This window comes from Chionomys nivalis, chromosome 16, assembly GCF_950005125.1.
Source record: "Chionomys nivalis chromosome 16, mChiNiv1.1, whole genome shotgun sequence".
Lineage (NCBI taxonomy): Eukaryota > Metazoa > Chordata > Mammalia > Rodentia > Cricetidae > Chionomys > Chionomys nivalis.
Genome location: NC_080101.1, coordinates 58851123 through 58877764, shown reverse-complemented (window position 1 = coordinate 58877764; position 26642 = coordinate 58851123). Strand labels below are relative to the sequence as shown.

General features: G+C 41.1%; 1 protein-coding gene across 1 annotated transcript in view; it reads right to left on the bottom strand.

Moving 5' to 3' along the window:
- The window catches only part of Stmn2 (stathmin 2), a 52423-nt gene that overhangs the window by 13064 nt on the left and 12717 nt on the right, over positions 1–26642 (bottom strand). Inside the window, exons 2-3 of the mRNA XM_057791128.1 lie at positions 8511–8606; positions 4115–4287 (exon numbers count right to left, since the gene is read on the bottom strand). Coding sequence (XP_057647111.1) covers positions 4115–4287; positions 8511–8606 — 269 coding nt within the window. The remainder of the gene's footprint in view (positions 1–4114; positions 4288–8510; positions 8607–26642) is intronic.

The window sequence follows — 26642 nt, the reverse complement described above, 5'->3', positions numbered from 1 at the left end:
CACAGGAAAAAAAAAAAAACAAAAAACTCGGAAAATGGGCAAAAGGAGGTAGGATTGAGATGACTTGCTCAGGGGCAGTAGCTGTTGTGTGGAGGCATAGGCTCAACTGCAGACATTCTGATACCCACGTGTTCTTGGGATGATTTGAAAGGCACCTTTAAACTGTAGGCTGCTGAAGATAATCAGACACAGTCTCCACACTGGGACATATGGGAAAGAGAAATCACTAACAGAGACACTGGAACAGCAGAGCGTGTTGGATCATCTAGGTGGGATGTGTGGAAGCCTGCTGCCTTTTGCTATGTGACTGTTGAACGAATGGGCACAGGGCCTGATGGCCAACATGTCATCATCCATTCCCTAATGTGGTTAGCTGAAATATGAAGACTTGAATTTCAAAAAAGGGACACTCATTGACAGAGGTACTTCAATAAGGGAGAAAAAACAAAATTACTTAGGATATGCTTTTCTCTCAGCTAAACCATGGAACATTATTCTGGCTGGAGGAGCCTGTGCAGTTCTATCCGAGCAAGTGACCATATGGTCAGAGATATGACTGTGGCCAAGTGGCCTAGGGTCTTGGGGAAACTGCCAGGATATTCAGTACACAATATATCTGATCCCCTATGGAGACATTCAGGCAGCAGCCTTCCAGCCTGACTTCAGAGAGCCCTGTCTGTACAATCCACCGAGGGCTCTTGGATTCCCAGGGAATGACCTTAAACATCCTAGTAAGTGGTTTCGTGTTTAGAACATCTTAATAAAAAACGCATCTCACACCCCTGCCCTTGTCTACCTCTGTGCTTAGAGTTAGGATTATTTCAGAAAATGCTTGCTATCTTAAGATAACTGAGGGTATTGACTGGCAGTAGCAACTGACCATTTATAACAACAGCAAAATGCTGCTGACACGCATGTAAATGCCATGTGTACTTTGGGGGAGAATATTTAAAAATTTGTAACGTATGGGAAAGAATATAGGCCCAGTGCAATGCGACGATGGCTGAATTTTGTTTCTCAGTTTCTAGCAGCTTTTTAATATTTATTCAAGCTTTTAATATTTATTTACTGTTTTTTTCAAGACAGGATTTCCCTGTGTAGCCCTGGCTGTCCTGGAATTCACAATGTAGATCAGGCTGGACTTGAACCCAGAGATCCACCTGTCTTGACCTTCCAAATGTTGGTATTAAAGGAATGTGCTATTACTGCCCGGCTATTTAGAACAACTAGGAGGAGTTGCTTTATGTAAAAATGCAGGCCTCTTTATGACTTACACAGTGGGTCTGACTTAGCGCTCCCTCCCAACTCCCCCATCCACTCTCTGAGCCACTGCCTTCAAAACATCTCTGTGCTTGCCTCTGTGTGCCCTTAGTCATGAAACGGATTTTATTCACTTGTTTTCTACTCTATAACAATTTCCCATTTTCTCTATTTATCTAGCACTATTTTTCTAGTTAATTCCTTTAAAAATAGATCTTTCTTTAAATCTGGGCTGTGTTTCCCATTCAGCTTGGGCATGGTTTTATTGTCTTCAACTCAAAGTCCTCAGAGCACTGGCCTCTGATGTCAGCACCCATCCTTTCTCTGAGCTCAGCACCCCAGCCTCACTGGCCTTCGTGCTGTCTCTCAAACTCACCAGAACCCTCCAACCCCAGGACCCTGGTGCTTGCTGCTCTTCCCACGTCCAACAGTCTACCCTCATCTTTTGTTCTCTTGCTCTTGCTTGATGTGTTGTATGCTTTGGTGTGTTTATGACTGACTATTGGTCCTATTGGTCCCTTAGTGACAGGAAGCTTAGTGAGGGTGTCTTTAGTTCCTAGAGTCAGGATCAGAATAAATAGCAGGTCCCAGATCTGTCTGTCAATTATGTGATTTTAATTTCAGGAGATATCATTTGGAAACTTACTACCTATAATTTTGCTTTGTGTTAGGAGTATGGAATACTATAGGTTTGCAGACAACAACTGGGGATACCTGCCGTTTTCTATTTCTAAGCTCCACCCCCACCTTTTTCTAGTGAGACCTTAATTTTCCTTTGCCTTACCCCCAGACTTTGCCTTACCATCTCTCTAGGGCAGAGGTGGGTGAATGACCTAATTTGAGCATCATACTCCTGTATCCATGACTACAAAGCAGTTGCAAGGAGGAGAAGCACTGTTTCTGCCTGAGTTGCTGTGTTGTTGGAAAGTGATTGGGGACGGAGGGCAGCTAAACTTTTCTGGCAGTGAAGCCAGTTAGAAGACAAGAAATACTGGCTTGGAAGCAAGAGCATTGGATGATACAGCAGCGTTATCTCAATTCAGCTATCCTTATTCTGCAGCCGCTCTGAACTTCCTAGTCTTGTACTTACTTTCTCCTTTAGCTAGCTAGCACAGCTGGATCAGAATTACTTGTGTGTCCTCCCCTGCATAGCAAGTGAGCTGTATGCATTTGCTGGGGACTCTCTGAAGAGACTTAGCAGTTTTTCACACGAGTACTAATTAAGTCAGTACAATCCAACAGAAAAACAAAATCAATGAATGAATGTTTAAGTTGGTACTTTCTCTTCATTAGCTGTACTATCACTTAATTAAAAGTCTACTACTAGAACATAACCCACATGGTGATTTCTTCATTGAAAAATTTCCAAATTGCGCAAGAAATATAATGGAGTACACTATCTATTTTTAAAATATTTTAAAAAGGTTCCAAAACATTCTTTTTCTGAATATTATAATTCTGGCAGATTCCATTTGTCAATGTCCATTAGCTATACAGTCCATTTCTAATTTGATTTAATTGTTTAAATAACTGTTAATAGTTTACTGCTATCAGGATGTGGAAGTTTTACCAGAGTCATTAATTAGTTGCTTCAGGGAGTTTTATAAATTAACATCCAGTTAATTTTTATTAGCTCTGTGTTCTTTCTCCTTTATCCATTTTCTGAGAATGAAGCACAGTAGCTGGAAATGTCATAAGTGTACAAACCCACAAAACTCAACTTTGCTTTTTGAATATTAATTTTGGATCAGTCACTGATGTTGTATTCTGAGATCTGTGTCAACTTTGGACATGTATGTGTGTTCCATGTATATGTCTTCCTGTGCTATGCAGTGCTATGCTGTGTCCACTATATAGAAGATGCCTCTGCTGAGTGAGAACTTAAATTACCCCAAGTGCATCAGGCCCTGCAGGACTTTAGACAAGACAGTTGGGTACTCCTGCAAGTAAAACAGAAGAGGGTAGCCAAACAGTTAAATCTTGAAATTTACTTGGGCTAGTAGCTCAGTTTCCCCATTATAATATAGATTTATAACAATATTAATAGATTATAGTGTTTAATATATTGGTAGACTTTTTTATAGATAGCACAAAAGTATTAAAATGAGGAGTTTTACTCCTATAATAACTGTGTGTACAGGATGCTCTTAGTGATCCCAGGAGACTAAAACGCATCATGACAAAGCAAGGAGGAAGCGCAGTGCAAGCGTGAGCTTTGTGGAAGAAGACTTGATGAGAAGGAATGCCTCCTGGTGGGCAGATTCATCCGGATAGGACTTCTTCAATCCATAGATTCGCTAGGATACCTTAATACCCTCAGACTGTTCCAAATACTTATTTTTAACTCTACGTGTGTGTGTGCTGGGGGTGGTATGTGCATGTGAGTGTAGATGTCTGTAGAAGCCAGAGGCAGTAGATCCTCCTGGAGACCCATGAAGCGGGTGCTTGGAATGGGACATGGGTCCTCTATAAGAACTGTAAGTGCTTTTAACTACTGACCCATCTATCCAGCCTTTGCCCTCAAATATTAAGGCTCAAAGATTTCTTACTATCTTACTATAGAAAATTAAAGGTGTTGGGGTGGTGTAGGCATTTGGGGATCATTGTCTCTTGGAATCTCTGCTTGACATCTCTCTCTTCCTCCGTGTGTGTGTGTGTGTGTGTGTGTGTGTGTGTGTATCCGTGTTAAAGAGAGAATGGGAGTAGAGGGGAAGAAGAAAGAAAGTAGAGACTTTAGAAAACTCTGAATTAGCGGCCAGCTTGGTCTACAGAGAAAGTTCCAGGATAGCCAAGGCTACATAGAGAAATCTTGTCTCCCAAGCAAAGCAAAACAAAAACTCATGGAGAAAGTTACCTTTCTTCTTTCTTCTGCAGCCTCTAGCTTTTTCTGGATCTCCTCCAGAGACAGGTCTTTCTTCTTTGGAGAAGCTAAAGTTCGTGGAGCTTCTGAGATGGGAGATGGTGGCTTCAAGATCAACTCAAAAGCCTGGCCAGAGGCACGCTTGTTGATCTGCTTCACCTCCATGTCTATGGAAGGAACATCGAGAAGGTCAAGTAGGCATCTGAATCAAGCAACTCCTTTAATAGCTTGGAGCCCAGCAGTTCCGGAGGCATCTTATTCTAGGAAGTGGAAACGAAGTGCTGCACAAAGCCCTGCCTTATTTCCAAAATGCAAGAACTCCCACAGCTTGACTGTGCACACACTTTTACAGTATTTTACATTGTTGACAAATGTAGTAAATTCTGTCATTTGCAACAACATGGATGAACCTGGAGTGCACTGTATAAGAGAAAGCTAGGCCCAGCAAGGCAAAGATACTGTCCTCATGCATACAGAGTGTGGTGTGCCAGCCAAGGCTGATGGATACTCGGGAGATGTTGGTTAAACAGTATGAAATTTCAGCTAGACAATTAAATATGTTCATGAGAGTCCTGGTTTGCTTTCTGTCACTGTGACAAAACACCAAGACCACAGACAACTTTGGAGAAAAAGATATACTTGGCTTATAGGTCCACATCACAGCCCATCATTGTGGGAAGCCAGGGCAGGAACCTGGAGGCTGAAACTGAAGCTGAGACCATGCAGGGACACTGCTTACTGGCTTTGTTTCCGTGGATGTTGCACCTTACTTTTTTATACAATGCAAAACTAGGGTGGCACCAACCACAGTTGACTGGACCCTCCTGCATCAGTCAAGAAAATGCCCCGTAGTCATGCACACACGCTGGTGTGATGGGTCAGTCTCCAGTTGCGCTTCCCGCTTCCCAGCTGACTCTAGGTTGCATTAAGCTGACACACATGTGATCTGCAGTGATAACTGTAACATTATACTGTGTTGTTTTTACATTCGAAAGTTATTAGCATGTGTTCATTGTGCAGAGTGATGGGTGTGATTGCCATCTTTTACAACTTTCTTCTCATGTGCTTTGTTCATATTTGTACCCTGTTACCACCTCTGGTCTTTCTCTGCCTCCCTCTGATTGGTCTCCTTCTCCCCAAAATCCCTTCCCCTACTTTCACACACACTATGTGTGTGTATGGTGTGCATATATGTGTGTACATGAAGACATATGAAAGAAAATGAGATATGTGCCTTTCTGAATCTGATTTATTTTGTTAATAAAATGATCTCCAGTTTCATCTATTCTTGCAAATGATGATTTTGTTATTTTTAATGATGGATTAAAGTTCCATTTTGTCAGTGGTTTAAGCATTTTTAATCTACTTTCTTTGATTGGGTTCTTGCCAGAAGTGCATGATAACACATGAGATAAGCATATGTTAACTAACTTGGTGTAGTGATTATGTAATGTGTATTGTGTTTAGAAAGTACACTGTAGGGCTAGAGAGGTGGCTCAGTGGTTACGAAGTCTGGTTGCTTTTCCAGAGGTCCTAAGTTCCATTCCCACTAACCACATGGTCCCTCACAACCACCTATAATGGGGTCTGAGACCCTCCTCTGTTGTACAGACCTACAGGAAGACAGAGCAGTCACATTCATAAATAAATCTTTTTAAAGCATGCACTGTAACACAAATTTTAATTGTTAATTAAACTAAAGAACTAAGTGCTAGCCATGCTTATCATTACCATATGTACTAATAAGTAGATTACTGGACTTTCACGCTTTAATCATGTATAATATGATTGATAGGCTTATTATCAGACTTCCATATATTAATCATGTGCTATCATTAACAATCTGAAATAATTTGTAGCATAAGACAGTAAATAGGTAGTATCTTTGAGGACATTTATAACTTCATAGCTTACAATGTAGGAAAATTTACCTATTTCTTTAAAACTTCACTGGTCTTCAGCTTGAGTCCCACACTTCAACACTCTGGTCCACTAATCTTTGTTTACAATCCAGAAACTTCTTAGGATTAAGGCACTGCTTTGTGTCACTAGTATTTCATGTGTATGTGTGTCTTGTTACCCTCCAGAGTGGTTCCAAGACCCCCAGGGATTCCTAAGCACTCGATGGCCCAGACTCTTACTGGAATGCATGAGAGAATACTTTCCTTTGAGGTCCAGAAAGAGCACTTTACATGATCGCTACATTTCTCAGATAATCACTATCGAGGTAGAGACACAAGGCCGAGTAAACACTTTGGAACACTTTGGAAACACGCAAGTCTCTACTGAGTGCTTTTGAAGCGGTGCATATGGAGTTGTCTCTTCAGCTTCAGACAGCTCCGCTTCCTGCCTCTTAGTCCCAAAGCAGCAGAGACCACCCAGATCTTGGGTCCCAACAATTTGCTTCTCTCCTTGTATGTTTTAAGACTCATCTACAGAGCTCTGAGTCCCAGGAAGGCAAGGGCCATTCTGCATTCATCATGGGATCTCAGTGATAGACCAGATTTTTTTTTATTAAAAATTTCTGCCTCCTCCCCACCTCCCTTTTCCCTCCCCCCACCCCCCACTCCCCTACCCCTCCCTCTCCAGTCTGAAGAGCAGTCAGGGTTCCCTGCCCTGTGGGAAGTCCAAGGTCCTCCCCGCTCCATCAAGATTGCTGGGCAAAGGGCTGGAGGGATGGCTCAGTGGTTAAGAGCATTGCCTGCTCTTCCAAAGGTCCTGAGTTCAATTCCCAGCAACCACATGGTGGCTCACAACCATCTGTAAAGAGGTCTGGCGCCCTCTTCTGGCCTTCAGGCATACACACAGACAGAATATTGTATACATAATAAATAAATAAATATTAAAAAAAAAGATTGCTGGGCAAAAATTGGAAAGTGGGGGGTGGGGTGGGATGAGGGAAAGGGGAGATGGGGAGAGCTTGGGGGAATGGGATGGTTGGGATAAAGGAAGGGTGGATATGGGAGCAGGGAAATATATATCTTAATTAAGGGAGCCATTTTAGGGTTGGCAAGAGTCTTGACTCTAGAGGGGTTCCCAGGGGTCCAGAGAGATGTCCCTAGCTAGGTCCTTGGGCAGCTGAGGAGAGAGCCTGAAATGGCCTGATCCTATAGCCATACTGATAGACCAGATTTTATAGTTTCTTGAGAAACACAGCCAGATTCCTGCTAACAGTAACATCTGACAGACAGTACGGATCTATGCGGTTGATTTAATGACTCAATGGACTTACAGGAACTGGGCATGCTGCATGCGTTCTAGTTGAAGTTTTGGCTGGAGATGGATTGGTTCCGTGCACACAGAGACTGCTGCTTCTGGAAGGTTAATTAGCCTTCTAATGCTTGTGTCATCAGAACAGCACCCGGAGAAGCGTGTCTCTGAGATCTCAGAGAGAACTTAAGGCACTTAAGACTGGGCGCCTGCCCTTTACCTTCTTTTTAATGACTTTTGCACATGTGGAAAGGCAGAATAACTGTGAGCCTACCAAACATCAGACTGTCTCAGGTAGCTCTGGTGCAGGACGACTGCCCTACTTTGATTACGTTGGCCAAGTTAGACGAGGTTGATACTAATAGTGTTGATAATCACACAACAGGTCCTGAGGACATCTTGGATATCAGGGTAAGACATGTAATACCCTCTCCCCAATATTCCTAGGAGGGAGAGAAAATGATATTTAAAGAGTCTAAGTATCCTCTTGCCTGGGGCCATACACTATTGAAGATCCAGAAATGAAACCAAACTTACCTAACCACCATGAGTTGGCATAAAGCAAACTGAAAAGGTTGCACTTCAATTAAGTCAATTGGCAGCCTGGCTCAGTGGTGCACACCTTTAATCCTGGCACTTGAGAGGCAAAGGCAGGAGTATGAGTATCTCTAGAGTTTGAGGCCAGCCTGTTCGGTACAGTGAGTTACGGATAGCCAGGATAATATATATGGATTTTATCTTTGTTATTAGCTTGTTTGCATTTGCTCACAAAATATGGGTACTGTAGAAAGAAAATAGTGATGTTGATAGGTTTTCTAGTCTTTGAATGATCTGTGTAGAAAAATAGTTTCTTGCAAATTAAGATCTGGTATAATTGTAGTTTAGTGGGCTTCATTATTTGAAAAGACTTCCGGTGGATTGTGATGTGCTGATCAGGATGCTGGTAGCAAGCCAACAGTGTTTCCTAAGAGACATTAATGTGCTTGCTGTTAGTAGCACCAGCTTCAAACTGCTGTGAGCCATAGGCAATCAATAAGACCTAATGACTGGACACAGCAAATCAACACTGAGATCTATAAAATGCTCATCTAATTATGTTAGGAGCTCCTGGAGAGAAGCACATGTACTCAGACTCCTGCCCGCTGTGCAGCTAGAGGTGTCTCTGCTGCAGGATACTCACCATCATAGGTGTAGATGTTGATGTTGCGAGGCTCCGGGTAGAAGCATGAGCAGATCAGCGACAGCATGGACAGCTCCTTCATTTTTTCCTTGTAGGCTGCAAAGGAAGGTGTAAGATTAAAGATTCATTCTCTGAATTTCCTCCTAACTCATCTCTGAATTTGAGCAATAATTATAACCTTCTTCAGAAGGCAGGCTGCTTGGCTTGCTTTCTCAACGAATGAGAAGGTAAACAAGCCTGATGCATATATTCATCCCTATAGAGGAAGCTAAGTGTGCATTATTGTAGGCTACATAAACAATGAAAGTGAGTTAGAAAAAAAAAAGAACTTGAGATCCAGGAGGAAGGAAGACAGAAAAACACTGGCAAAGGAAACAGAAGAAACTAGCGTGTACATTCTAATTAATGCATGTGTGAGTCCTCTTCACACAAGTTACGATTCTCGGGGTTCATCCTGCATCACCACTATCCATTTGGGGATAGTCACAGAACTCCTCTGAGAGCTGTTAAGCGTCTGCACCCTCCAGGGAGCTTTGTGGCTGTTTTCTCTTATTTCCCAGATGCATTTTCTTATCTCACCTTCTCCCCATGTGCTGAGATCTGATCAGGGTCTCCCTCCCTTTTCAACACAGTCTGGATACCAGCCAGCCTCTCAGAGAGGCTGGAGATTAGCCCGTGCTGCTCCCCCTCCTCCCTCCTCTCTACCCCATGCCTGCCTTTCTCCTCTAATAGTCCTGTCCTAGAAGACCTGGTGAGCATTTCATGGCTGTCACCAGCACAAAGGTCTCCAGACAGCACAATCTGGGACGAGAGGGTAGGACACCATCACTTTGGGTGTTTATTTTATTAGTGAAATTAATTAAAGAAAGTGACAGAAAAATGATGAGCGTACTATACCATATAGTAGTTTGTGACGGGGAAATGGTAACCTCACATGTAACATCTGTGTGCTGGTGGGATCTTTTAATCATCACCAGGGACTTTTAAAGTGCAAAGAACAGTGTCTAGACCTTGGAGGGAGAAGGAATTCTAAAAGATGAATTTAGACATTATTGACAGTACATCTTTTATTGATAAGCCGGAAGCAGATCCAACAGATATTTTATCATGTCTAGCACATGGACTATGACCACATGCAGCTGAGGATAGTTATGAATGCAGCTAGAGCAAGCTAGTAAGTAAATGTACCTAAAACCACTCGAGATTTAACTTTTTTGTAACTCAGCTATGTGTTCCCCGAGCCTCCCTTTTGCAGATGACATGCCACAGCCAAGAGGCTGACAAGATTTTTAAATCTGTAGTCCACCTACTCAACTGCTAATTTTGTCAGTGAGGGAACTGAGTCTCACAGAGGCCAAAGTCACATATGACTGATGACAAAGATGGGGCCTCTGGATAAAAGGCGATAGAAGAATCTATAGCAGAGCTGCCGAGGAGACATCCAGTCCTCCCTTTAGAACGCAGTCTAGGGGCCTTAGGGCTATGTGTCTGAGAATGAGATCCAGCCACATGCATAGATCAACATTGTCAGTTTCACGTGGTTCATCTTAGCATGTCCAGACGACCTGCGGCAGGCATCTCTGCTAGCTTATTTCCTAACAATGAAAGCCATGATTTGTTCTGTGCCACAGGGATTTTTGACAATGTCTGTTCTGAGAAATTTTATTAAATTTTCAATTTTAGAAAGTTGAACTACATTTCTTTGTCTTGTTTCTTTTTGGTTAGTCACTTAGAAATATCTCAGATGGGTTTTCACGTAAATGTTCAGTGTGAATCATAATTTCTACCAGAGCATAGTGTATTTAATGCCTTAACATGTTCCATAAACTGACTGAAAATAATATAACCAAGCTTTGCACGGTAGGATTGCTACCTTTTTCTTTTCTTTTTTAAAAATATAGTATGGTACTCCAAACATTTTGCAAAATAAAGTATATAGTTATCTCTCCACATCTTTGGGTTTTATACCCAGGAATTCAACCAAGCTCATAATGAATATATTTAAAATAAAAATGACCTCTGCAATGGCACGAACTAGTCATGTAATCACTATTAGACCACTATCATTCAAAGCTGCTTTGTGTGGACTACATATAGATGCTTCTCTTATCCCTTAAAGATACAATGTAATGGCCATTTCCATAGTGTTCGGATTGTATGAGGTAATCAATACATGGCTTACAGTATAGGACAGAAGATGCATGAGCTCCAGACAAATACTTTATCCTTTTAGATAAGGACTTAAACACCTGCAATTCTTGTATTCCCAGGGGGTCATGGAAATAATTTCCATATACATTCAAGGATGACTGTATATCGTATACACACAATAGACTCAAATTTTACTAACAAGTAGTCTAAACACAAAACTAAAAGATTTTCTAACCCAGAAATAAATATCAAGTTAGAGTTATAGAAGATTGTAAGTTTATATTAATCACTCTTCATGTCTGTCATTAGTGACTTGGTAACAAATTTCAGTAATTTTCGGTAAGATCTCTCAGCTAGTAAAGAGTAGGATGAACAGACAGCCTGTGGCTGGCTGACACATGGGGAGCCCTATGAATGATGAACAGTAATTTATGCTAATAACTGAAGATTTTTATCCTCTGTACCCCATTTGGTAATACGTAGACATGAAACCTTTGAGGATCAGATAGTAAAGTCCAAGTCTTCATGAGTGGTCTAGAACCCTTGTAAGGGGCAGGAGAGTCGGATTCAACTCTTTCTGCTGTGAAAAAACAAAAAAAGCAACCTTGTTTGCACCTTGGAATAGAGTCACACCAGAGTGCCACCAAGCTGCTTGGCAGCTCACAGAACCCTAGTTTCCAGAGCTTTGTTAAATCATATCTGCCGTGCTGGCCAGGGCTGAAAAATTGACTGAAAGAAATATTGGTTCTAAGCTGTCCTAGGCAGCCTGGGGTAGTGAGGTCCTTAAAGGCTTTAGCGTTTAAGACTTCCTTTCAGGGTTCAGTTAAAGATGGCACAGATAGCTAAAGCAGGGTTAAAGATCTGAGGCTAAAGGAGTCTACTCACAACGGGAATCGTCTGTCCATGTCTCTTTGTTCTTCTCTCTTCAATCCATCATTTCTCACTGTGCCACTCATTCTACTTGTTCTACACTGTTCTTAGTTCCACATTGTTCCTTAGTTCTACACATTATAAACACTCCCAGTCATATATACCCTTAAAAACCAGCAATTCCCCAACCCTAGCAGCTTCCAGGGCCAGAATTCTTTTGCACCATAGAAAATCAGGTAAGAGTTTTCACACACACACACACACACACACACACACACACACACACACACACACACACAGATCCATGGGAGTGGTTAGCACATGTCTGGTAGAACTCCTTAATGGAGAAAGTTAATTGAGAAAGGAATTAAATTGTCAGGGAATCCTAGAGGGGAAGGTTAATGCACTATGCTACATTTTTAGGTGGTTAGTAAAGGGCTAAAAAGTTTTTTTTTTTTTCAGTAAAATTATGAACAGGGCACGGATTGTATTTTAGCACCACTTCTTTTCTTCCAGTATGCATAGAGGCTACTGGGTAACCAGGCAACCTATGTAAACAGTCAGGGGGAAGCTGATGGCTCTTGATCAGATAGCACATACACCAGACACTGCAGTTTCTACTGGCCTAGGTCTGGAGTCAGACTTACTGCTCTAAGAGAAGAGGCCTCTAATTGTCAGTCCCGGTTCTGATGGTGGGGGTGGGGGTCGTCCTCTGGGTTGCAGTTAATTCTCCCTGCTGTCCTTGAGAGTCCTGAACTAAATCATCAGTAAACTGAGGTGAAGGTGAGTGGAAGGAGTTCAGAACCATTTAAGTGAGCTAAAACCACAACAGCAGCTTGGGCAGGTAGTAATTCTATGTCCTTGGAGATCTATGAATATCTAAGATGAAATGCTCTATGTCTGGACCCTAAGCACTGATCAAATGCCTGCTGATAAAGATAACTGCAGGAAGGCAGATCTCTGCGCTTAGCTAAGAGAGAGGAACAAAGGCCTGGCAGGGGGAAACTGTTTTGAACTAGGGAATTATTTCAAAATAGGTGACAGGAAGGGAGTTAGCTACAGCAAAAGACAGCCACTTTGTTTGCGAAGAAACGACACCAGAAAGTCTTGCCTTTTGGTTTAGCCTTTACCAGACCCCTTGGTTCAGATAAGTCATTTGTGAAAAGATGGCTTAGCAATTTCTGTATAATGTTGCGGCTTGGAGCACTGGGGAAAAGGTAGTTGACTTTTGCCGGTGGTTTCTTTAATAGTGTCCTTATTTCTCAGTACATTTTGTTTTTTAAGATAAAGTCCTACTACGTAGTATTGGACAGCCTGGGACTCACTGTGTAGAGCAGGCTGGCCTTGAACTTATAGCTTCACCTGCTTCTGCTTCTGGAATTAAACACACGTGTCAACACGGCCAGTTTCAGTATTAATTTTATCAACGACTCTGACTGGCCACTAGCAGTCATTGTGTAGACTGTCATTTATGTGGATTCTCTGAATCCCAGGGATCTCTACAGAACACGTTGAAACCACCAGGTAAGTCCTGGCTCTCTCCTTGAGGTAATTATACCCCTTCCACAGTTCCTATGCCTGAACTTTCTGCCAGGTGGCATTCATTGCCCCGGGTTCTATTTGCTCACTCTAATATCCCCAAAGTTGCTCTTAATACAGATCCTCCATCCTTAAGCACCCCTTTTATGTTGTTTTTAGCTGTTCTCAGTGGCTTATGATAGCACACTTATGTACTGTTTAGGGTCTTTTGATATTGTTTTTTGATATATAATTTTTGTTAGTTATACTATGCACCCTTTGAAAGTACACACTGTGTCTTACTCGTCAGCAAAACAATTCAGAGAACAGTTTGGGAGAGATCAGAAAGTGGCTGCTCAATAAATTACAGTTGTGTTGGTCAGTGACTTTAAATCTATTTCCATTGACAAGTGCAAGCCCCACCTAGGGGCAGGCGTTTCTGTGGAGCAGTCTAGAAATACACAGACATGGGAGAGCGTTGCTGTCTAGGCAAGGAAATGGAGCAGACTGAGACAGATGGAAATAGGAAAGGACACAGGGATGCAGACAAGACTTAGAGAAGCCACGAAGACCCCTCAGCCTGCTGCAGCGAGGGCTTCACAGTCAGGGATTCCAGACTTTAGTCAATAAAAACACAGGTCACTCAGCTAAGGTTTAAACAAGATATGCCCAGGACGTACTAAACATCACCTGCTGTTTTTCTGAAATTCCACCTTAAGTGTGTGTCCTGGATTTCATATAGCACTCCAAGACAACAGACCTAGAGGGTGAAGACTGAACAGGAGTAATCAAATGTGGTTGTTTGTGCCTGTACCTTAGCACTCAGGAGCCTGAGGCAGGAGGATAGCCATGTCTTTGAGGCCAGCCAACCTTGTCTCGCCCTTCTCCCCTTTCTGTTAAAAATGGATTGAGAAGTCTTTAATAAAACAAAGTAGAATAGAAAAGATGTATTTATTTTGTTGTTATGGCAATGGGTTCTAAAGAGACAACACAGAAACCTTTTGTGTGTAGGATTATGTACCAATTAGCCTGCTCTCGCTCCTTGCACTTTGGCTGGTATTCTCTGCATGCTAGGGGCAGCCTTTTAGCTACACTCAATTGGGCTTCAAGACTTCTGTCCTGAGAGTAAGTCTTTGTGAGTGTTCATTTTGCTTAAATATTTTGAGTAAGACTATTTAACCTTTGTTCCCTGAATGCATTATGCTTATATTAAGAACGAGATCATACACAATGTTCTGTGCCAGAATGTCAAAGTATCGTGAATAAACAGGGCGATTAAAAGAGACTTAAGCCTGGCAATTGAGTCTTTAGGCTCTCTGTAGGAATCATCTGTGAGAGATTTTAAAATAGAATTATTTTATTATTTTTAACTGTGTGTAGATAGCATGCAGCCTCATGCAGTCATGTGTGTGTGAGTGCAGGTGGTGTGCAGGCTGGAGACGTTGGACGTCTCAGAGCTTGTGGAGTCCAGACAGTTGTGAGCTTTCTGACGTGGGTCCTAGCAACTGAATTTTGCTCCTCTGGAAGAGCACCAAGTTTTCTTATATTTTTGGTTGTGAGCCTAGCCTTTAACGGCTGAGCCATCTCTCCAGCCCAGCACCAAGTTTTCTTAATCACAGAGGCAACTCCCCAGTCCCTGAGAAAGATTTTGAGAAGTGTGTGCCTGGTGGCCACAAGTCCTGGTTTCTCCGACGGTTCCAGTTTATGTTCCTTTCAGTGTTAAAAGTTTCCCAGGTTAGCCTTCATTATCAGTTCAGAAGTGGGGAACCAGTAAATAGACTGACAAAAGTTATTTCATAAAAATCTTTTTATCTTCCTCCCCTCCTCCCTTCCCTTTTTCCTTCCTTTGTTCTTTCTGTCCTTCCTTCCCTTCCTCCCTCCCTCCTTTCTTTCCTACCTCCCTTCCTCCTTCCTTCCTTCCTTCCTTCCTTCCTTCCTTCCTTCCTTCCTTCCTTCCTTCCTTCCTTCTTCCCTCCTTTCCTTTTTCCTTCCTTCTTTCCATTATCCCTCCTTCCCCTTCCTCCTTCCCCCTCCCTCCCTCCCTTCCTCCCTTCCTTCTTTCTTTCCATTATCCCTCCCTCCCCCTCCCTCCATCCTTTCCTTTGTCCCTCCCTCCTTCCCCCTCCCTTCCTTCCTTCCTTCCTTCCTTCCTTCCTTCCTTCCTTCCTTCCTTCCTTCCTTCCTTCCATTTTCCCTCCCTCCCTCCTTCCTGTCTTCCCTTTATGCTGTTGTTTTGTGTGAATGCCCGGATGTCCGCTGTGTGTGTATGTGTAGGTCAGAAGACAACCTCTAGTGTTGGTCCTCATCTTTCACCTTGTTTGAGACAGGAGTTCCTATTTATTTTTCCACTGACAATGCCAGGCTAGCTGGCCTCCGAATTTCTGGGGAAATTCCTATGTCAATTTTCTATCTCTCTGCAGAATAACAGGGATTACAGATGCATGCTAGTGCTAGTATGTCTGGATTTTGCAGGGGTTATGGGGATTTGAACTTAGATTCTTGAATTGGCACAACAAACACCTTCACCTATTAAGCCATCTCTTTGACCCCCCCCCATCCAACTTTAAGAAAGTCTTTTGTCTCTTTAATGCAGGAGACAGAAGAAGAAACAATGTGGCATAACATAGAAAATGAAGGGAACAAAGTAGGAACACAAAATCTCATGAAAAATTTGTTAGGAAATAAATGAGTTTGGGACAAAGAGCTATACTAACACAGAAGGAAGGGTAAAAGGTCTCTGTAAATAGGGGTCAAGGGAGACTTTTCATGCAGACTGTAGCTAAGCTGAAGCCCACAGGAAGGATTTGCCTGGAGGAGAATTGTGTGTGGAAGTATGTACTGAACTATAAATGATTTGAATGATTTTTAAAGTAAGAGCAAAGGATTCCTCAGGAAGTACAAAGTACTGTGAGAAACATGCTTATGATTTTGCTGTTGCTATTACATACACTGAATTGACAATCTTTTCTTTTCTTGGATTTTGGGGTCAATGTATAGAAATACTTTTACCAAATTCTAAGACCAAGAAGAACGGAATGCATCTTTGCAAGAATGTGGGGGTTAATAGGTAATTCCATATATTCCTTTCCAGGGGTGTGTTGGTTGACTTGGCTATTAACTATTAATGTTTACAAATAAGTGCATTTGTCTAGTGAATTCATTTAAAATTCAACCCACACAAAGTATAATAATTATATAGTAATAGTCTCTTAGCCTAATGATGCATGAACACTAATTGTACTTTTTCTGTTCTTACAAATGGCTACAGTGAACCATGAGTAATGGGAACAGCTGCTCTTTGTTGAGCATAAACAATGAACTAAGGCATCGGTAAGACATTTTTCTGTTTAGCCATTTTGGCAATGCCGAGAAAGGTCCAGTAAATAGTTCAAGTTTATAGGTGAAGAAAAAGTTCAGAGATGTGGGATAAATTCTGTGAAGCCTGGTGGATGCTAAGTGTTCAGTCTGTCTGACTCTCCCTCTTACATGCTGCTTGATGCTGTTCATGTCCTTATCGATTGTTTTCTCTGTCTCTCTCTTCTGCCCTTCCTCTTTTCTCTCTCCCTCCCTCCCTCCCGCTGTCTCTGGTGCTGATGTTGAGCGCATGGCTTTGTGCAGGCTAGGTAAGGGCTTCACCACCTGGTTTCGCACCCACTCTCACCTTTCCAGCAATTTGCTCGGGCGGTTTGCTCTCATTTTCACTGTCTATATGTTTCCAACCAGAAACTAAGAAAATAGAAGGCATAAACATTTTCTCCTTGGCATTTACTCCCTTACTTCCCACACATAAGCCATTGACTGCACAGCTAGACACCCTTCCCTCCCCCGCCCCCCCGCCCGGGCCTCTGTATGCATGGAAGACTGGTTTTGGAATCCTTTACAGACATCAGAATCTGTGGATTTCCAAGTCTTTTTTTTAAAAAAGAGTGTAGTATCTGACATTTACTTCCTGGATGATTGATAAAATTTGTTTTAGTTTTGAGATAATAAAATAATCACATTTCTCTCTTCCATTTCTTCAGGCAGTCCCTACCCCAGTACTCCCATCCTTGCTCTTTTTCAAATTCATGGTCTTTTTTGTTATTGTATGTATATATGCATATACAACCTGAATGCTGTTACTTATATGTATGTGCATCTTTTGGATACTTTAAACCATCTCTCAATTATTTTCATATCTAATAATCCAACAATTATGATATGGTAGTAAATATTTGTTATGTGCTGTGGCTCAGGGAATACTGATATGAAGCATTAGTGTGTACATGTTTAATTGAGGGACCCTTTAAAAAAATATTAGCAATTTGTGATTGAATCTATGGATGTCAAATCAGAGGGATGCCTATGTGTCTTTACAGAAGGAAAATGCAACACTCTTTGATGTATGGATTATCCAAGGGTAATAAATTGGTATAGATATGGCTGGAAACTTCAGGAACAATTTTTAGAAGAATACATGGATTTAGTAATTAGTTATGATTTTGTTTTAGATTAAAGCATTGTGGAGATTAGTTTACTTTAGAAGATACAACACGGGCATATAAAAATTTCTTCCATTCATCTAAACCAGATACCACAAACTCTAATCTTTACTTGTCCTTTCAAATCTATCTTAATTGTGTATGTGTCTTACTTTGTGTCAAAAATAATATACACAATTCGAGATGTTATACTTCAGTATTTTTTAAAGATCCAAATAATTAGAAGTAAATGGTTTAAAAATTTTCAATTTTCCACTTCATTTGGTTTATGTGGGAGTAACCATTAATATGACATATCATACATATGATTGCTATTATGTAATTTGGAATTAGCAGTATTATAGAAATTAGTTCTGGATATTCATCCTGGACAAGATTTTATCTGAATCCTTACTTTTGTCTAATATTTGAAGAGAAGAAGGATATGTCTTAGACTTCTTGCTGACATATGAAAAATAGCAAGGGAAGTTCTGAAAATATTAGGCATTAATGTACTACGTTAGTAGTCAATAACTCTTTTAAAATATTTCTTCTTAAAGCACAGCACATATATAGTTAAGATGTATTTGAAAGCATGATTTTAGAGATCTGAGTATGTGATAAATGTTTAGGAGAATGAGAGAAATATTTATTTGTGTATGTTTACTGGGATGCTTGTCTGTGGCCTGCCACACTGGCTTCATTTCTCTCCTAATTATCATTTTATTGATCTTACGTGGTAAATTGTTTGGCAGTGACTTTAATCATTGCACCACAAGCTTCAATATATAGATAGCCACCATTTTTACTTTTAATGATGGCTTTTCTTGTAAGAATTCAGTTCACATAAACACAATGCCTATGGGGTCATTTAAAAAGAGCTCTAAGCATAACTTAATAAGAATCTATCCCTTTTCCTCCATCACATCACAGACGGGGAGGAAAGCATGGCTCTCCTATTTTCACTGGTGTTAAAGTGAGATCCAGAAAGGAAACTGAGCTTTGACTTAGGGAGAGCCAGAGATCAGAACCCAGAAGTTTCCAGTCTTTACTCTTTGTTCTCAATTGCGGTAAGGGTACAGTCGCTCAGAAGACTGGAAGGCTAACCCTGGTTCCAGGCTTGTGGAAGCGTGCCCAGGGTCAGCCTGCACACTTCATGGATCTTCGTTGTGCTTGTTCTGGGTGTGAACCTGTCAGTCTAGTAGGGAGGGTGTGACCATGTCAGTCTAGTAGAGAGAGTGTGGTCACATGAGTCTAGTAGGGAGGGTGTGAACATGTCAGTCTAGTAGGGAGGGTGTGAACATGTCATTCTAGTAGGGAGGGTGTGGCCACTCAGTCTAGTAGGGAAGATGAAACCACATTAGTCTTGTAGGGAGGGTGTGACCATGTCAGTCTAATAGGGAGGGTGTGAACATGTCAGTCTAGTTGGGAGGGTGTGAACATGTCAGTCTAGTAGGGAAGGTGTGACCACGTCAGTCTAGTAGGGAAGGTGTGACTATGTCAGTCTAGTTGGGAGGGTGTGAACATGTCAGTCTAGTGGGGAAGGTGTGATCACATCAGTCTAGTAGAGAGGATGTGATCATGTCAGTCTAGTAAAGAGGGTGTGAACATGTCAGTCTAGTAGGGAGGGTATGACCATGTCAGTCTAGTAGGGAAGGTGTGACCACATCAGTCTAGTAGGGAGGGTATGACCATGTCAGTCTAGTAGGGAAGGTGTGACCACATCAGTCTATTAGGGAGGGTGTGATCATGTCAGTCTAGTAGAAAGGGTGTGAACATGTCAGTCTAGTAGGGAGGGTGTGACCATCTCAGTTTAGTAGGTAGGATGTGACCATCTCAGTCTAGTAGGGAGGGTATGATCATGTCAGTCTATTAGGAAGGGTGTGACCATCTCAGTCTAGTAGGGAGGGTGTGACCATGTCGGTCTAGTAGGGAGGGTATGAACATGTCAGTCTAGTAGGGAGGATGTGACCATCTCAGTCTAGTAGGGAGGGTGTGATTATGTCAATCTAATAGGGAGGGTGTGATCACGTCAGTCTAGTAGGGAAGGTGTGATGTCGGTCTAGTAGGGAGGGTATGATGTCAGTCTAGTAGGGAGGATGTGACCATCTCAGTCTAGTAGGGAGGGTGTGACCACATCAGCCTAGTAGGGAGGGTGTGATGTCAGTCTAGTAGGATGGGTGTGATGTCAGTCTAGTAGGATGGGTGTGATCATGTCAGTGAAGTAGGGAGGGTGTGATCATGTCAGTCTAGTAGGGAGTGTTTCTTGGGAAATCCTAAACAGTTCATTTGGATTCAACCTGTATTTGGATTCCAATTTCTTTGGGAAGCTCTCTGGGGACAAAGAACAAAACAAGACACCACAGAATGTAGAATCAAGGACTCTAACCTTGTTTTATAGCATTTGGATATCCTGATTTCTTTCTAGTAGAAAGAACAAAAATTCTTTGACTGAGACTTACTAATTTATATGAACAGTGACACACAGTCCTGTTTAAAAGAACGATATTGTTACTGAAGAAGAATCTTTAGTACTTAACTAAGCATCCAGTCTCCCTTACAGTCTTTGTAATTTGTTTCAAAGATTTACTTTTTTTCCCCTTTGAAATAGTATCTCACTATACAGACCTAGCTGACCTGAAATTCACTCTGTAGATCAGGCTGGTTTCAGAGATTCTCCTGCCTCTGCCTTCAGAGTGCTAGGATTAAAGTGTGTGCCACTATGTCTGACTCATGACAGTAGACAATGAGAAAAACACTGCCCTCTGCTAGCTGATTCTGATAAAACCTGAGACTAAGCACTAGAAGCAGGGATTAGCTACTGGTAGTAACTTTTTTTTTTGACTGTTTAAAATATTTTTGTGCATTCAGGTCCTGTGGCTTACCTTAACGAGGTCGGGCCCACGCCGTGTATGTGTCTGGTGGTTTGTTCACTAAGTCAAGGCCAAATCTTTCACCCAGATGTACCATTTCATCTCAGAAAACATCTATTTATTATTTGCTTGTTTATTTTTAAGACAGAGTCTCATGCATCCTGGGCATTCCTTGAACATACTTTACAGCCAGAGAAAGTCTTGAGCCTCTGATCCTATTTGCCTCTGTCTTTCAAACACGAGGACTATGGGCATGTGCCAGTATGTCCAGTTTACATGGTACTGGGGATCCAACCCAAAGCTTACTCCAGGCTAGTCAAGGAGGGTACCAGCTGAGCCTCACACGTAGGCATTTATTTATGAAGATTTTGAAGCTCCCTGTGGTGTTTAAAGACAAAAGAGATGGAGCTTGAGGAGATGTTTTAGTTGGTGAAGCTCTCACTGCAGAAGCTTGAGGAGGTTAGTTTAGATTCCCAGTGCTTACACCTGTAACTCTAATGCTCAGGGGTGTGTGTGTGTATGTGTGTGCGTGCGTGTGTGTGTGTGTGTGTGGCAAAGATAGGTGGATCCTTGAAGCCCATTCAACCTGGCAACTGAGCCCAACCAATGAACTTCAGATTCAATGAGAGGTTCTGCCTCAAAAATAAACGTGAATGGTAATCAAGGAAAGACATTTGACATTGACCCCTGGCTTCCACATGTGTGTTTACACATGTGCATACACACCTACATGCACAGGGTGCACTTACCCCTCTAACAGGTACATATACCACACTATACCACACCCACAAAGAAATAGATTAGTGTGAATTTGCTTAAGATACTTCCTACATACAACATTAAATTGGGAGCGAGCATTGAAATAGTTTTGATGAATATGTAACTGAAGATGTAACACTGAAAAAGATAACCAAATAATCCCCAAAGGTCAGTTTTTAACATCCTAAAAAACATTGTTATGAGGTAATATTTCTAGATATTTCTGCTTGGATGATGTGATGTTAATTAGTTTAGTGTAAAATTAGACTTGGTTCACATTTATTCTACCCATCTCTATCCCAGGAATTGTGGTCTCCAAAGCAGAGGGGTTTTGAAAGACCTCACATTTTAACCAGCCAAGGCATTCCAGTTCTCTTTGTAGGTCAAAGCTCTCTTGCAAAACAAAAGAAATTTGAAGAGAACCAAAACAGTATAACCAACCTATCACTGGTGTTTACAAAAGTCCCTGAAGCTCTTAAATTTCAACTCACTGGATTCTTGGCATCAGCAATAGTGACAAGGGAAAGAAATGGGCAGATGTGAGCCAGTACCCATAGTGCAGGAGAAGCAGTAAACTGTGTCAATTGAGAACTTCCCAGTTCTCTTGACTCTGTAGCTCCTGAAGGCTTTGATGCAAATTTTGCACATGGAGGAGAGTTGTCACTTAAACCTCCCCCAATGAAAAATCTCAAGGTCCATGGAGGCTAAATCATTTTAGAAGCACTTTATTCTGCTTCTGTATCAAGATTTTATCGCCAAGCCTTATTGTGAGCACTAAAGGTTTCCTTCCACCTTAATCCCTAGATACTGCTAGGAAGTAGGGTCTCTGTTTGGCTAAAGAGATATGCTAATCTATGTAGAACAGTCTGATTAAGAAGGAACAGTCTGATTAAGAAGGGTTCTACAGCAGCCTGTGCTACAAGCTCTAGCAGGTATAATGTGATTCATTTTTTTCTATCCGTTTGAACATTTCCTAAAAGTTCAATGAGTATTCCTAGAATATGCTTGTATGCAAACCTCTCTTTGAACTAGTGTAAAGTATCAATATATTTGAATGGCTTCATGTCGTTCTTTTAGTCCCGAGTATATCTTTAATAAAATCTATGCCTTGAGATAAGCTTTCACAAGAGAAAGACAGTGAAAAGTATATCTGCTAAAGATAGACTAACACTTATCTAGTTTTTTCCTTGATAAAAAATTCCCTTTGTGATTTATTTTGCTCAGGCTTGGGCATGCAATACACAGATTTTTACAGGTGTTTATATTTGAAATCTTTTTTGGAAAAAAATCTATGCTATTGTCAGCTGTGGTGGTGCATGAAGGCAGAGGCAGAGATCTGTGAGTTTGAGGTCAGCCTGGTCTATCTACACACACACACACACACACACACACACACACACACAGAATTCCAGATCAGCCAGGCAGCCTGGTGAGATCTGTCTGAACATCAAAAAGACCCATGCCATGTATATTAGTGTTTATATCAACTGTGAATAAAAATATTTTAATTCAGTGTTATTGCCAAATAATACTTGTGATGTTTGTTCCCACCAGAAAGAGTTCTTGTCTGGGTGGTGGTATTTAAATTGTAGTTACGGCAGTTTTGTTTACTTGTGATTAAGAGAAGGTAACTATTTCAAGCACAAGCCACAGAAACTCCATGTGGGAACTACATTTTCCCTGCTTCTCCAAGCATAAGAGAAACACAAGGTCTCCTTTGACATTGTATAAAAATCCCTGTATATAGATCTTACAGTCTAGTAGGAGGGTGTGAGCATGTCAGTCTAGGAGGGAGGGTGTGATCACGTGACTCTAGTAGCTGGATCTCCAACTCATACTATTATAGTTTATGCTAGTCAGTCACTGAAGAAGTGTGTTGAGGGTTTATGCATGTATGCTATGTGTATGCAAACAAAACACAAAAGTCAGGAAAAATTTTTCTAATGAAAGCAAGTCCCATGAGTCTGGCAGTTACATTGGCATCTACGTTGTATGGCTCTTTTGTGTTTAAAGAGAACACAAGGAATGCACATAAGGGTAAACCCAAGCAGGAAATACAGTTGCTGTCAAAGGCTGTAACTATCTTGTTTACAAATTATTTCAGGAATTTCATTACAAAGTACTACGTACTTGGCAAAAGTAAATGTTCTCAGCACACACTGAAAGGTAAGCATGGATTGAGAAATATGCTAATTAGATTTTTTTTTATCATTTGCCAATGTATAAATGTTAGAGCATCACATTGGATCACATACATACATATATATTTTATTTGTGAATTCTGCATTAATGAAGTTGAGAAAAAATACAATTTAAACTTAAAGAAATGGTTAGTGTTGTCAGCAGTTAGGTCTGTGTGCTGTTGCCATGGTAAATATAAGGTTGCTATTCTTTCAAGGTCCACTCTCACCATCATGCCTTTGATTGTAAATGATGCACATTTACAAGATAATGCTGTTGAGGACTGGGTTTAGCTTACTTGAAATAATCAGCAGATTATTCTTGATATGATGCAGGAAAGCAGAAAAGATCTAGGAGCAGTCATGCTTTTTTTGCAGATAGTTTTCTAAACATGGCTAACCTGAAGGACAGCAGTAAGGATTCTGATAAGATCAGGTTCTCTTTGTGTTTCTGGGAAACATGCTGTAAGGAGTTTTACTAATTTTGGTTGTTGCATTTTCATTTTTCTCCCCTTTTAAGAGCTGGTTGTCGCAGATCAGTACATATTCACTCCAAAAATTTACTTTAAATGCACTGATATGGATTACTGACAAGTTGGTACTTGGTTTCTTGCAGTTATAATAATCAATCACAATATTTTGGAATCCAAACAACAGAGAAAATTGCCTAAAGATGATCTCCTACTATAGGTATGGAAATCTCACCCTGGGCTCCTTCCTTGCTTTGGAGGAGGTGGTTGTTGTAGCCAGGAGGGCGTCATAGCAGGAGCAGGGAGGAAAACAAATGAGATGCCATGGCTGGAGAAAGGTGAGCTTTTAGAAGAAATCTGTGATTTTTACTAACATTTAATTCTCCTGTTTTTAAATCTGCTTGTATGTTTTTGCTGCATAATAAAAATGATTTCTTTTCTTGTAACAGACCTTCGTAGTCAGTAATATCCTCCAGATAGGGGAAGACTTTCAAAGAAGTCTACCCTGGGATGTGAAGGGAACCTCTGATGACCTAAACTAGCACTTTCGTGGGCACGGAGTTTGGAGGAAGACTACAGGGGCTGCTTCCTGCAGCTTCTGACCATCACCATGCTCATGCACATTTGCTGTTTCAACAGTCTCCACTTACAAAACTTTCATGAAAATGAGATTTTTAAAATTTTATGTATGTATGGAATGTGTTCGCATTCTTTCAAGTGAGATTATGCTGCTCATATAGGTCTGGATTGATCTTTTTGTTGTTGTTACAGATAGAAAAATGAACTATGGGTTGCTAGTGCATTATATGAGTTTTAAGAAATTTTCAAACCTCAAATTCCTTATCCTTCCTCCCCCTTTTTTGATTCTTGGGATCAAGCTCTCTATCACTGGGCCACATCTATAGCCCCAAAGGTCTGCATGCCTTGAACATATTAGGTCACCTCTCTGTGTCCTACTGACTGTCATACATAGTTGGTTTTTACTCAATAGATTTTAAAATAAAGTATTTTTGCCATTACATACACTTTGTTTTCTGAAGTAGACATCCTTTATCTACCTTATGTTAGATAAATTATTTTGACACCTCTTATTAAATAAAAGCAGAATAGCCTTCATATTTCTGGCTTATAATGGTCTCTTCCTTCTGGATATTTGTGTTTCACAGTAGCTGTGTGCGTGACAGTGTGAATATTATCTAATGCAACAAATCTTTCAGGAAGCAACCCATGTCTCTGATTTCAAATTGCTAAACTCTCGGAGCAAATTCCACTCTTCCCCATGCTCCATAAAAAGTTTATTTTTAGCTTCAAATATTCTTCCTCACAGGCAGAAAGTGATACATAAAACATAAGCCTTTTGAATGCCATCTGGAACTCTCTTTGAGAGTCGTTCTCATACTACGAAGACTGCAGGCTGGTGTAACTGGATCGAAAGATTAGCATGGCCCATGGACTTTATTTGTGGTAGCAAATACTATATGCTGTTATAAACACAATAAAAATAGAATTGAGCATTTGATCTGCATAGATACATATGAATTGGAGTTTGGCATGGTAATGTGCTTTTATAAAAATACCACCAATTGGTGATGCACAAAGCCAAAGACACAATATTTGCCCTTCTTTATGTCCTATTCACTCTGGATTTGTTTATGCTAAATATTTTTCACAAAATAGGGGTTTTTGAACTATAGCTCACATTTTGAAATTCAGACAAACTGTAATAGGTTGAGTGGACAGGTCTATCAGGTAGGATGTGATGACTATTTGTAAATGTCATGTAGTTCCCAAAGATACATACATATTTCCCTAAAACCAGATTTAAACTTCAAGGTTACTCTTGCAAAGGATTTGGGGGTGCCTTTGGCTTTTCAAGGAAACCACCCATTTCCTGGCTTGCTCCCCTTCAGGTTGGTCGTGTTTTCCTCTGTCGCTTGGTTTTCTACTCATTTCTTTTCAACCATTCACTTCCCGAGAGTGAAGGAGGCCGTATTGCCTAATGTCTTCGATATTCCCCTGCATGGATGCATGTTCGGTAGCTAACAGTTGTTCCACAAATGCTTATCCTTTGGTTGCTGATTAGGGAGGGGCTGTCATTCATGTGCAAACAGCAGCCGAGAAAGTAGTAGTGAAATTCGCTGGCTTTGCATTGGGGCCTCCTCTTAGAGAAGACATCTGATTGTGCCAAGAGAAAGATGAGACATTTCTTCTGCTTATTTATATGTTTTTCTTGCTTATGCCCTCAATAATAGCTAGAGGTGAGTAAATAGGCCCTCGGAGTAATGGAGAAAATAGGGTTGGAATTGAAGCAATCTTAGATAACATTTTATGTCTTCCGAATATGAGTTTCTCCATGTTAAATTGCATACTTTCTGGGCATGAGTTTGTCTACAAATGGGGAGAGAATATTATTGTAGTAGCTGAGGTGATGTATTGAGAAAGTGAAATGTTAACATATTTTACTAATAAATATCATCAAGTTGATCTTTATTTTTTTGACACTTGAAAGGGCTGTAGCTAAATGTGCTGTCTGGTTTTATGTCAGCTTGACACAAGATAGTCATGTGGGAAGAGGGAACTTCAATGGAGAAAGTGTCTCCTCCAGATTGGCCTGTGGGAGCATCTTCTTGACTGATGATTGATGTGGGTAGACCCTTCTCACTAGGGGCGGTGGCACCCCATTTGGGTGGTTCCAGATGGTACAAGAAGGAAGGCTGAGAAGACTTTGAGGAGCAAGCCAGTGAGTGGCACTTTTTCACGGCCTTGCACTAGCTTCTGCTCCCAGGTTCCTTCCTTGACTTCCCTTATGATGGATTGTGATGTTGGACTGTAAGCTGAACAAACCCCTTTC